The sequence below is a fragment of the Podarcis liolepis genome (assembly GCF_965112155.1).
Source record: "Podarcis liolepis genome assembly, chromosome: 13".
NCBI classification, from domain to species: Eukaryota; Metazoa; Chordata; class Lepidosauria; order Squamata; family Lacertidae; genus Podarcis; species Podarcis liolepis.
The window spans coordinates 1162422-1174527 of record NC_139573.1 but is presented as its reverse complement, the minus strand read 5'-3'; the positions used below and the strand labels follow the sequence as shown (position 1 = coordinate 1174527).

The 12106-nt window shown below is 53.0% G+C and overlaps 1 protein-coding gene across 1 annotated transcript; it reads left to right on the top strand.

Moving 5' to 3' along the window:
* The first annotated feature begins 424 nt into the window (after positions 1 to 424).
* LOC310692166 (2-acylglycerol O-acyltransferase 2-like) lies at positions 425 to 9951 on the top strand. The gene is made up of 6 exons (XM_083472800.1): positions 425 to 592; positions 1768 to 1946; positions 4956 to 5160; positions 6117 to 6291; positions 7926 to 8125; positions 9373 to 9951. Exons 1-6 carry the CDS (start codon positions 499 to 501, stop codon positions 9525 to 9527), a joined length of 1008 nt encoding a protein of 335 aa, XP_083328926.1. The 5' UTR covers positions 425 to 498; the 3' UTR covers positions 9528 to 9951.
* The last annotated feature ends 2155 nt before the right edge of the window (positions 9952 to 12106 follow it).

The following is a 12106-nucleotide window of genomic DNA, read 5'->3' as shown; positions in this document are numbered from 1 at the left end:
CACGTGCAAAGTGATTTCCTGGAGGCTGTGCCTGGGGTGGCTTCCCTTTTCGGTCTCTGTCCCCTTTAACTTGCTGGGAAGGTGGCGGAGGTTTCTAAGAGAGAGGCCGGAGTGCCAGGCCACCTGCGAGGGATTCGTCGGCTGCACTGCGGTGGGGCTGGACTAGATGGCCTTTGGGGGTCCCTCCCAGCTCCACAATTCTAGGCTTCCTTAGGCCCCTGAATAAAAGCGGCGTTTCAGCTTCCGAGCCCTTCGCCCTTCCTTGCCGCAACCCATCCTCCCTGCGCTTTTGCAGGCGCAAATCCAACCGGCGCAGCTTTTGCCCGGTGGGATGACGGCCTGCCAGGTGAAGCCTGCCTATTTGGGAGGCGGGCGGGGCCGCTGCCCGTCCAATGGGAGCCTGGGGGGCGAGGCGGGGCGGGACTCTGCCCCTGATAAGCCTCCTCTCCGGCGCGGGCGGCGTTTTCTGCCTCCGGTCTCTGCCCCGCGGCGCTCGCGATGCTGGTCCAGTTCGCCCCGCTGCGCCTGCCGCTGCGACGCCGCCTCCAGACCGCCGCGGTGCTGCAGTGGGTCTTTTCCTTCCTGGCGCTGGGTGAGGTCTCTGGAAAGGGGTGGGGGGGGGCTCCTCCTATGGGGCAAGGACCCAGGGGGCGCCTTGGGAAGGGGCTGGCTCCGGGGGGCGCTGCCCGCAGGTGGCGAAGAGGCAGGTATTCATTTCGGGGCGGGGGGAGAGGAGACTTCCCTGTGCCCATTTCAGGGGGCGCTGCAGCATTTTCGCTTTTTGGGGGGCGGTGCAATTCCGGGGATTCTTTAACAAAAAAAAGTCGAGGCGGGGAGAGTTTGGCGCCTCTCAAGGAGTTTGTGGGCTGCCTTGCTTGGCTGAACGTGCCTTGCTTCGGGGGGTCCCTCCTCCTAGCTCCCCACTAGGAAAGGGGGCGACTCTGCCAGCTTGGTTGAAAGCAGCGTGCAGAATCCGCCCTGCTAAGAGGGCGTCGATTTGGAGGGAGGAAGCAAGGAATGAGCTTTGGGTCGGCTGCGCAGGTGGGTGGGAGGCTGGGGAAGGGCGGGAGGGGGCTTGGAGAGGGGTCTTTTCTGCAGCGTCCCATCAGCGTCTGCTCCAGAGCCACGGCCACAGCAGATTGCCTCTGAGCATGTGCAGAGAGAGGTCCCTTTTGCTGGCTGTTTGAGCAGACATTCATTGCCGCTTTCTGCTTTGTATAGTTTAACTTTGCATACCAACCTTCGTCTAGGCACGGTTTGCAGCTTAATAATGCAACGTTAAAAAAAGGCAAAATGGATAATAAGACGAAATAATAAACAAGAGCAAATACAGAGAAATATATACTTCAAAAGGTATTGGGTGTTAACCAGCCAGAGGCAGAGGCTGAGCTGAGACATGGAGCATGTGCAGAGTGCCTTTCCTTTCACAGTGCGGGGCAGACCAGCCAGATGGGTGGGGTGTGAATAGTAAAATTATTATCATTACCATCATGTTCAAGAGAAACATTTTTATGTATTGTGAAGGAGAAAGCTAAACCTCCCTTGAACGGGACCCCAAGGGGTCATCCAGCCCAACCCCCTTTGAGGCAGGAATCGGCTGCGGTGGAGCAGGGGCCGGTCCCTTTCCCAGCAGCCAACCTCTCGGAGGGGCTTGTGGTGTGGGATTTGCAGGCATTGTATGTGTCTTGGTTTTCCCCGGTGGGGCGAACGTTGAGGACTAGCCTCTTGAGGGCACCTAACCGAACCCAGGCCTGCCTCTCTTCCCAGCGCAATGCTGCCTGGTCTTGTTCCTCGTCTTGCTCCTGGGAGACGGCTGGGTGCTGGCTGTCCTCTACGCCGCCTGGCTGTACCTGGACTGGGAGACCCCGGCCAGAGGGGGCCGCCGCTCCAACTGGGTCCGCAACTGGGCTGTGTGGCGCTACTTCCGAGACTACTTCCCCATGACGGTGAGCAGGGCATGTGTTTGTGTGTGTGTGTTTCTTGGGGTTGTGAAATCTGAGGGCTCCCTAGACAAAAAACAAGGACCCCAGCCAGGAATCCCAGAGCAAAACAGCAGCCAGTCGGCTTGGTCTTGATTGAAGACTCCCACCTGCCACCAGGTGGAACAAGGTGGAAGCCCCCAACAAAAGAGAACCCAAACTTTTATTAGCTGCTAATCCCCATGTCAGAGGGACGTGGGTGGCACTGTGAGTTAAACCACAGAGCCTAGGGCTTGCCAATCAGAAGGTTGGCGGTTCGAATCCCCGCAACCGGCTGAGCTCCCGTTCCTCGGTCCCAGCTCCTGCCAACCTAGCAGTTCGAAAGCACGTCAAAGTGCAACTAGATAAATAGGTACCGCTCTGGCAGGAAGGTAAAGGGCGTTTCCGTGCGCTGCTCTGGTTCGCCAGAAGCGGCTTAGTCATGCTGGCCACATGACCCGGAAGCTGTACGCCGTCTCCCTCGGCCAATACAGCGAGACGAGTGCCGCAACCCCAGTGTCGGCCACAACTGGACCTAATGGTCAGGGGTCCCTTTATCTTTAATCCCCATGTTACACCCCCCCAAACGACATCACTAATACATCACGGTTACATCATGAAAGGAGAGGTCTGGTGGCAGGAATCTGAGTATCCTGGACCCTGCCCCATGGTTCCCCTTGCCCTCCGCCAAACACCCATCAAGTGTAAGAAAAGAGATATTCACATTTCCCTGTTTCCCAGCCAAGTGAATCCCACCCTTTTGTCTTCATCTGGGTTTGTTCTTTCTGGAATGGCTACCTGTCTGGCACTCAGGTATCAGGATGCCAGGGATTATCACTCAGGCAGAGGGGCTGCTGAGGAGCTGAGCTCACCTGTCTATAGGAATTTCTGAGGTTTTCCCAGTGAGCCAGTACATAGATCCATTGATCAGTGAATTCTTAACTTTGGTATCGTGCAGCAAAGGCCCTTTGAATAGATAGGAAGAAACTGTGATGAAGTGTTTTGTGGGGACAAATCACAAAAGTGTTTGTGCTGATTTTGGTAGTGGGCTGCATGTGCATGATATCTGCTGGAGGGGCAACCCCCCCAACCTATGCATAAATTCCTGCAACAGGGCCTGGCGTGGCCTGTGCCCTCCTTGGCAGGGTGGTGTGCAGAGAATTGCAGCCCGGCTGGGACCAGACATCTTGCCCTACTTTCCTTTGGAGGCCAAGGGGTCTTGGCGTCTGGGCATCCCAGGACCTCCAGACACACTGCCGAGGCCTGTGCACTTCGATGCTGCAAACCCAGCGGTTAGACTTCGCCCCAGGAGACAGAGAGATGCCAAAGGCCGGAGTCGGAAGGGGGATCCCAAGGGACATCTAGCCCAACCCACTTGCCTTGCAGGAATTGCAGCTAACGAATCCCTGATCCGGATGGCCAGCCAACCTCTGTTAAAAACCCTCTGAGGAAGGGGAGCCCCCTGGCTTCTGGGTCAGTTGAACGCCTCTTGCAGACAGAAAGTTGTTATATGTAACGTCAAATAAGAGAAATGTGTAACAAATTGAGAATTAATCGGTTTAAGTGATGAAAACCGAATATGCAGAGAGATATAATCTATATATCCTTCTGGCTTCTCCACATCCTCCTTTGGCCACTGCCCGCCTCCCCATGCCCTCGCCGGACCTTCCTCTCTGCCCCACTTGACCTGGGTACAAATTCCACCTCTGTTTGAACAGCAGGAGCAAACATTCAGGAAAAGCCACATTCCTTCTGTCCTGTAGAAAAGAGAAGACTTCCCTGGAGTCCTTCGCAGACCCATAAAAGCTCTTCAGCCCCATGGGATGGGGTCAGTGTCTGCCCCATATTGGAGAGGTGTGTGGGAGGCAGAGGCTGCAACGGCAAGGCTGAGCTGAGACACGGAGCATGCGCAGAGTGCCTTTCCTTCCACAGTGTGGAGCCGGCGCTGCTGCAGCTGCCTCCTAATACCCTCTTTGCATTTGTAAGGAAACTGTGGAACTCCCTGCTTATTGATGTCAGCCAGGCGCTTTTGCAGGGCTCTTTTTGCTGAGAACATTTCTGCTTAGAGCCAGACCTTCAGGAGAGGTCAGATATTTAGACCGTGGTGCTGATAACGCCAAGGTTGTAGGTTCAATCCCCGTGTGGCATAGCTGCCTATTCCTGGGGTTGGACTAGATGATCTTTGGGTTCCCCTCCAACTGTTACTCCAGGGCCTGTCCAGATGTTTAGAAAGCCGATGTCTTAAGTTGTTTTGAGTTGATTGCTGATGTTTTGAGTTGATTGCTGGCTTTATTCTTCGATTGTTCTGAAGAGTTGTTTTTACCAGTACTTTTATTGACAGACTCTCTTCAGTTTAGTTGGCCTGGGTGAAGATTTGACGTTTTCATCCTCCAAAAAGTTTTTGAGTTTCTACTGAAATGAGGCTGCATTTTAACGTGTTTTAATCCAGGTTTTTATGCTGTATTTTAATCAATTGTTTTTTATACCTGGTGTTAGCTGCCCTGAGCCTGGTCTTGGCTGGGGAGGGCAGGGTATAAATAAAACTTATTATTATTCATCAATTGCTCTCAGGTTCCCCCCCCCTCTGTGTGTGCAATAAATAAAACCCCACAGGTGTGCTGCAGGTTTCCATCTGGGTTCAGAAGTGGGGCTCCCTCAATGGGCTTGGCCCTGGGAACCAGAGAAGGGCTTTGAGCCACAGAATTGTAGGGTTGCGTGGGACCCCCAAAGGTCATCCAGCCCAGCCCTCTGCAGTGCAGTGACAACATCTGCGGGAAACACCCATATCCCTCTAGGGTAATTCATTGCAGGGTCACCAAATAGTCCTCTCCCCTTACCACCTTTGGGTGCCCTCCCCTGCCCGAAAAGTGAGGTGTGTGTGTGTGTGTGTGTGGAATCTCCCCTGCCTGCCTTCTTGCCCCCTTGCGCTGCCTGCCCCCCATGTTTCTGGCTGCTTCCTCACCCTGCCCCCCTTTTTCTCTCCCCGCCCCACGGCAGCTGGTGAAGACGGTGGATCTGGACCCCTCGCGCAACTACCTCTTCGGCTTCCACCCCCACGGAGTGCTGGTGGCTGGCGCCTTCGGGAACTTCTGCACGGAGGGCACCGGCTTCTCTGCCCTCTTCCCGGGACTCACCCCACACCTGCTGATGCTGCCCTTCTGGTTCAAGGTGCCCTTCTTCCGAGACTACATCATGAGCGGCGGTGAGAGGCTTGGGGGACCCGGGCAGGGGGCTGCCGGGCTTGGGTGGGTGGGTGTGGGGCAAGAGGAACCGCCACGTGCCATTATACGAACTGAATATTGCATACGGTTAGGAAGAACTTCCTGACAGTAAGAGCTGTTGGACAGTGGAATTTGCTGCCAAGGAGTGTGGTGGAGTCTCCTCCTTTGGAGGTCTTTAAGCAGAGGCTTGACAACCATATGTCAGGAGTGCTCTGATGGTGTTTCCTGCTTGGCAGGGGGTTGGACTCAATGGCCCTTGTGGTCTCTTCCAACTCTAGGATTCTATGGTTCTGGTCGCCTCTCCTTTAAAAGGATATCGAAGAGTTGGGAGAGGTTCAGAAGGAGATGATGGAGCGACTCTCCTATGAGGAAAGGGGGGGCTTTTAAGTTTAAAGAGAAGCAAGAGGTTATGAAATCATGTGTGGCATGGAGAAGGTGGTTATAATAATAATAATAATAATAATAATAATAATAATAATATTGAATTGATTTTAAAATGAATTGATTTTAGAATCTTGTGTTACTTTTATTGTTGTTAGCCGCTCTGAGCCCGGCTTCGGCTGGGGAGGGCGGGATATAAATAAAATGTTATTTATTATTATTATTATTATTATTATTATTATTATTATTACTACTACTACTACTACTACTACTACTACTACTACTATAATTTATTGTTTGTAGGCCACCCATCCGACTGGGTTGTCCCACCCACTCTGTGGGGGTTTAACAGCAAATAAAAACATCACAGAGGAAAGTTTTCCTCCCTTTCTCAAAGCACTGAATGTGGGAAGGTTCTGGACACAGAAAGGAAAGTCCTTCTTGTAGCACAGACTGTGGAACTCCCTGCCACAGGAGGCAGGGATGGCTACCAAGTTTGTTGTCTTTAGAATTGTAGAGTTGGAAGGCAGCTCTTTCTCTCTTTCTCTCCCTGCAGGGCTGGTTTCCTCGGACAAGAGCAGCGCCGCCTACCTCCTTGGCCACGAAGGCGGGGGCCAGGTGGCCGTGATCGCTGTTGGGGGGCCTCCCGAGTCGCTTGACGCCCGGCCCGGAGCTCTGACCCTCCAGCTTCGCAACCGCAAGGGCTTCATCAAGATGGCGCTGCAGCACGGGTGAGTTTGGGGGCGCAGGGGACCCTCTGCTGTTGTTCCTCGCGACTTGTCCGTAGCGAAATCCCCTAGCCCTGATCAAGCCCGGGCTCTTTTTAAATATAATGTTATTAAGGCTTTTCAACATGCAATTAAACAAAACAAAACAACAGAAGCAAAACAAAGATTTCGGAAAGAGAACGAAGAAGAAAGCAAGAGGAAAGAGAGAAAGGAATAAGAACAGGAGAGAGGGAGGGAGAAGTAACGGGGGGGGGGGGGAGTATTTGATCCCCTGCTAAATTTGCCCTTTTGACGAAGAAATGACCTGTCCATCATGTTAATGGTAGTTTTATCGTAGCTGTGAAAGACAGAATAACAACAGGAAAACCCCCCAGAAACCCAGAAGACAAAAGTCAGAGATTGGTGTGCATTATAAATGAGTGAAATAAGTATTTGATCCCCTATCAACCAGCCCGATGTCAGGACTACCTGGTATCTTCACAAATACTTATTTCACTCATTATAACTCGCATCAATCTCTGACCTTTGTCTTCTCAGTTTCTGGGGTTTTTTCCTGTTGTTATTCTGTCTCTCACAGCTACAATAAACCTATCATTAAAATTATGGATGGGTCATTTCTTCGTCAGAGGGCAAACAGGCGAATTTAACAGGGAATCAAATATCCCCCCCCCCCTGTAAAAATGACTTGCAAGTATCCGCCCATCAGTTATTCCTGCAGAATTCCTCCTAATAATCTGATGTTCAATCCCGAGTAATGCCCAGATATTCCTCCCTCTGCTAGGTGACGCTTTCCCAATTTTAAATCCAGGCACCACAGGTTAATTCCTTTTCCTTCCCACCCAAAAGTCAAAAATTATTTCTTGTAAGTGTCAGCCTTCATCTTCCTCCAGTCCCAACCTCACAACTTCACTGCCAGATTTAGAAAGAAATATTCACTCCTCATTCTTTATTCCTCATGAGTTTTTTTGCTGCGTTTATAGAAAAAGACAGTGCTTGGGGAGTGCTCGCATTTTTGACTCAAGAAAATCACCATTTTATAGTTCAAATCAGGGAAAATAAATAAAGTAAATGGACAAAAGTACAAAGATTCACAAAATATTTAGACGTATGCGTACCCCCCCCAAAAATAAATAAATCTATGGGCTGCTTTTAAAATGAGGCTGCATTTGCATTTTAACCTGTATTTTAAATTGGCTTCCCCCCTCCTATTATGTTTTTACTGTAATTTTATTGGTGTTAGCCGCCCTGAGCCCGGCTCTGGCCAGGGAGGGCAGGGTATAAATAATTTTATTATTATTATTATTATTATTATTATTATTATTATTATTATTATTATATTTATTATTATTATTATTTATTATTATAGCAGTGGATAAAGACCCATAGCTGTAACTGATTATGAATTATACCAGCAGGGCTCTTTGTATGGAACCTCCTGTTCCAAGAGCAGTCTATCAGGTTCCTAGATTTCTTAGGGGTATTTGGCCACAGGCTTCTGGACTGGGTGCCCCCCCCCTTGGCCTGATCCAGCAGCGTCCTTAAGGTGCAGCCTGCTGGCCAGGCCCCCATCTTGCGCCCCATTGCTCACTCACTCTCTCTCTCTCTCTCTCTGCCCCCCACTTCTCCCTCCCTCCCAGAGCTGGCCTGGTCCCCGTCTTCTCCTTTGGGGAGAACGAGCTCTTCAACCAGGTCTCCAACCCCCAGGGCTCCTTCATCCGGGCAGCGCAGGATCGCCTCCAGAAGGCCATGGGGCTGGCGCTGCCCCTCTTCCACGCCCGGGGGGTCTTCCAGTACAACGTTGGGCTCCTGCCGTTCCGGAGGCCCATCTATACAGTCGGTGGGTAGAGCGCGGGGGCAGCGGGGTGTGTGTGTGTGTCTCCTAGGTGGGCTTGACCTGTTTGCCAGCAGAGCGGACTCCCTTGGAAAGCTGACAATCCGCCTGCCTGGAACTCTTTGGCCGCCATCTCTGCATTGCAGCGGGTTGGGCTAGTTGGCCTCTGGGGTGTCCCACCCAACCCGCGTACGGTTCTTTGCTTCTGCGACCTTGGAAGGCGGCGGGCTCTCCTTCACGGGAGGCTTTCAATCAGGAATTCTTTGGCTGCCGCTCCCTGCATTTGAGAGGGTTGGGCTGGATGACCTCCAGGGAACCCCTTCCGACTCTACAATTCTGTGCAAAGCCATTTCTGGATGAGGCCGGTGGGGCCTCCCCTCCTAACCACCCAACCTGGGCCTCTTCTGCCTGCCCCACGGCACCTCTCGTCTCTGCCCCACTTTGTTCCTGGGCTGATGCAACACATACACACCCCCAACGCTGACTTCTGTACCATCTCTGCCTTTTGCAACCCTCCCTCCCCTCTGGGCCTTCCTGGCAGCAGAGCTGTCGCGCTGGACTTTGGCCTTGGCAGAAGGGGGGGGGGGATTTCGGGCTGACTCAGCGTGCTGCAACTCCCGGGGGGGGGGGTGTGTGTCTCTCTTTGCAGAGGCCAAAAACCGGACCCTTTGACACGCCCCCCCCCCCTTGATGGAGAAAGGCTAACACTCCCTTTGCTGCCTTCCTTTCCCAATCCCTGCCCAGACTTTTTGCTGCAAGCTTCCACATTTGCGACCCAAAGGCTATGGGGGGGGGGGAGCTGGTGAGTTTGCCTTGGAACCATAGAACTGTAGCATTGGGAGGGACCCCTAAAGGTCCTCTAGTCCAGCCCCCTTTCACAATGCTGGAGTCGTAGCGAAGGAATCCCTTGTCCCAGCACCCCTAAGCCTGGGGTGTGTGTGAGTGTGTGTATGTAGATTTTATGGGGGGGGGGAGTCAAGCACTTGGCTGTGCAACTAGCATCCTTCAGGGCCGAATCCTGGCCTTGCCCGCTCTAACCACTTAGCCAGTGGAGGAGTTTGTTGTGACCCTAAAAGAAGCCGCCAGTGTGGGGGGAGGTAACCCCAGGAGTCAGAATAATGGAACTGAATTGCAAGGGACCCCCAGGGGTCATCCAGACCAACCCCCTGCAACCTGGGACAAGCCAAGGAGCTGGAATACTTCTTGGTGCAGAGTTTGAGCACTAACTCTCTCTCTCTGTCTCCCACCCACAGTGGGGGCCCCGATCCTCGTGACCAAGACCCCCCACCCGTCATCCGAGGCCATCGACGAGCTGCACAAAACTTACCTGGAGAAGCTCAACCAGCTCTTTGAGGAGAACAAGGCCGCGTACGGCCTCCCCGAAGACAGGCACCTCGAAATTGTGTAGGGCAGGGCGGGGGAGCAAAACCCACGGACACCCCCTACCCCGAAAGAGATCCCCTGTGGGGAGCTTATTTCCTGGACTGCATGAAGGGGTTTCTGGAGAAGAAGACTGATGAGGAACCATTTCAATACTGAGGGGTCCCCCAGTCTCAGGAGGGGGGCACCCTGATTTTTGACCCTTGAAGGATTCCAGGGAAGGAGGTGGAGGGGGGTGACGTGCACTTAAATGGGGGAGAGCTGGATAATGGCTGCTTTTATGAAAGCTGTATACTTGCCTCCTGGGGGGTAGTTCCCTGTTGTGTGCTTGCCTGAACCAAGGGGGATGTGGGTTGCCCCCCCCCCGTATGAAATGCTCCTTCAGCCTCTAAGCAGTTGCCCCCCCCCCGTTCTCCTTCTGCAGAATAAAGGGCAGAATTGTCTTTTCAAAATGATGTGTGGTGCAGGGTTTGTGCAAAAGACAAAATGTTGCCTGCCCTCCTTGCCCCCTTTACCTGGTTCAGAGATGGGCTGCCACCTCCTTCTCCTGCCCCCCCCCATTCCCGAGAAATACACACAGCATGGAGAAAGCTGCAAGGCTGAAATAATTATTCGGGTAGCGCAGAGTTAAACTGCAGAACTCCCTTAGCTGTCAATGGCTCCTAGCCAGGAGGGCGGCTCTGGTCTGAATTCCAGAGCCTGAGAAGCACAAGGAGGGGAGATTTGTGGGTTTCTCAGCTGGCAGAGCACAATATTCCTAATTTCAGGGTCGTGGGTTTGAGCCCCATGTTGGGCAAAAGATTCCTGCCTTGCAGGGGGTTGGACTAGAGGACCGCCAAGGTCCCTTCTGATTCAGCCACTGTGGGGGGGGGGGCAGGATGCTGTGCTATGCGGGCCATTGGCCAGATTCAGCAGGCTCCTCTTGAGGAGGCCTTTTCTTGCAGCTGACCCTCCATGCCCCGGAACAGTCTACCTGTGAACACCAGAAAACGGGGGAGCCACAGTTGCAGAAGACTGCTGCCCTCAAGTCCTGCTTGCCGGCTTCTCTTTGGGGGCATATCATCGGCCCCTGGCCTCATCCTGCCTCTGTCTCTTTCCCCTCCTGTGCTTTGTGACAGTGGCATTGCTCCCCCTTCCAGAGCCTCGCTTGACCTATCCAGCTGTTCCAAAGGCCATGTCGGAAAATGGATCCCAGTAGAGGCTGTGGTGGCGGCGGCCTCCTCTAAGGCTAAGAATAACCTTTCTTGCCCAAGGGCTGGCTGGCTGGGGAGGTGTGGAGAGGCCTAAAGCAGATGATTATTGGCTGCATGCAGAGTCACGGAACTGTAGAGCTGGAAAGGGACCCCGGAGTCATCTAGTCCAACCCGCTGCAATGCAGGAATCGCAGCCGAGAGCTGAGCCAGAGCTGGCACCCTGCAGGCGGCTTATCACTTGCCCTGTGCAGCCAGCCACATCAGCTGCAGCTCTTCAACTCTGTCGGGTGAGGAGGAAGGCTGCTCTGCGCATGCTCAGAGGCATTCTTGGCTAAGCATCGCATGCGCTGAGCAAAGGTGGTCAAATAGGTTCAGGGGTGAAGCCCAACAGCTTGGGATGGGGGAAGACCCTCCCTCCTCCTTGCTATTTGATGCTGGCAAATACGTTTCAGGGTGCAAGTTGGAATGGGGGGGGAGTGTTTCATTCCCCAACCCCCCAGCTTCAACTGGACAAATGTGGATTTAATACACTAGATTCCTCCCCACCATGATTTAAATGTTGCCAAAGGAGATTTAAAGCTCCCAGCTAGAACCCTCAGCGGAACCAAACAAGAACCATCAAATTGTAGAGTTGGAAGGGACCCCGAGGGTCATCTAGTCCAACCCCCTGCACTGCCAGAATCGCAGGTGAAGAACCCTCTGGCAAGTGACCCCTTAGCCTCTGTTTTAAAGCCTCCAGAGAAGGAGAGTACACCACTTCCTGAGGGAGTCCGGTCCACCATGGAACAGCTCTTGCTGCCAGAAAGTTTTCCCTGATATTTAGTTGGATTCCCCTTTCTTGGCATTTGGATCGGTTGAATTATGGAGCAGCAGCAGCAGAGACTCTTCCCTTCCACCTTCATTGGGGACACATTCCTCTTCCTTTGCCAAGATTCCTTGCCGGAGGGCGGAATTGGAGAGAGTTGTGCAAAGAGAGATCTGCCTCCACATCCTGAGAGCCAGCCAACAGGTGCTGGTGATGAAACGATCTGTCTGCCGTGGGGAGCAGAAAAAAATGCCCCCAGCCCCACCCTAGAGACTTGTGCTGCCTCAAGGTTCGCTCATCGTTCAGATTAAGATCAGAGGCAGCCACCAGGTTAAGTAAACGCAAAGAGGATGCTTAGCCTGAGGTCAAAGACCAGGCAATAAATCACACCGGTCAAAGATGGGAGTTTACTCTTTATGAGCAGAGCCACTATTTGCACCGAGTTTGTCAGGAGTCAGACCTCATGAGCACAGCCCCTCAACCCCAGCAGGTCTTGCCCCATGGATCAGTGGCCAAGACTGAAAATCCTTGCCTCCCCACAGCCGCCTAAGTCCCCTCTTCTGCAGGGCTTTCTTTTTGCAAGCAGTTGGAGACTGTGCCTGCACACAG

Excerpts from the sequence above, each read along its gene's own strand:
- LOC310692166 (XM_083472800.1), top strand. The coding sequence starts at position 499 with ATGCTGGTCCAGTTCGCCCCGCTGCGCCTGCCGCTGCGACGCCGCCTC. Across the intron at positions 1,947-4,955 it reads GAGACTACTTCCCCATGACG|CTGGTGAAGACGGTGGATCT; the intron begins GTGAGCAGGGCA and ends GCCCCACGGCAG. Across the intron at positions 6,292-7,925 it reads AAGATGGCGCTGCAGCACGG|AGCTGGCCTGGTCCCCGTCT; the intron begins GTGAGTTTGGGG and ends CCTCCCTCCCAG.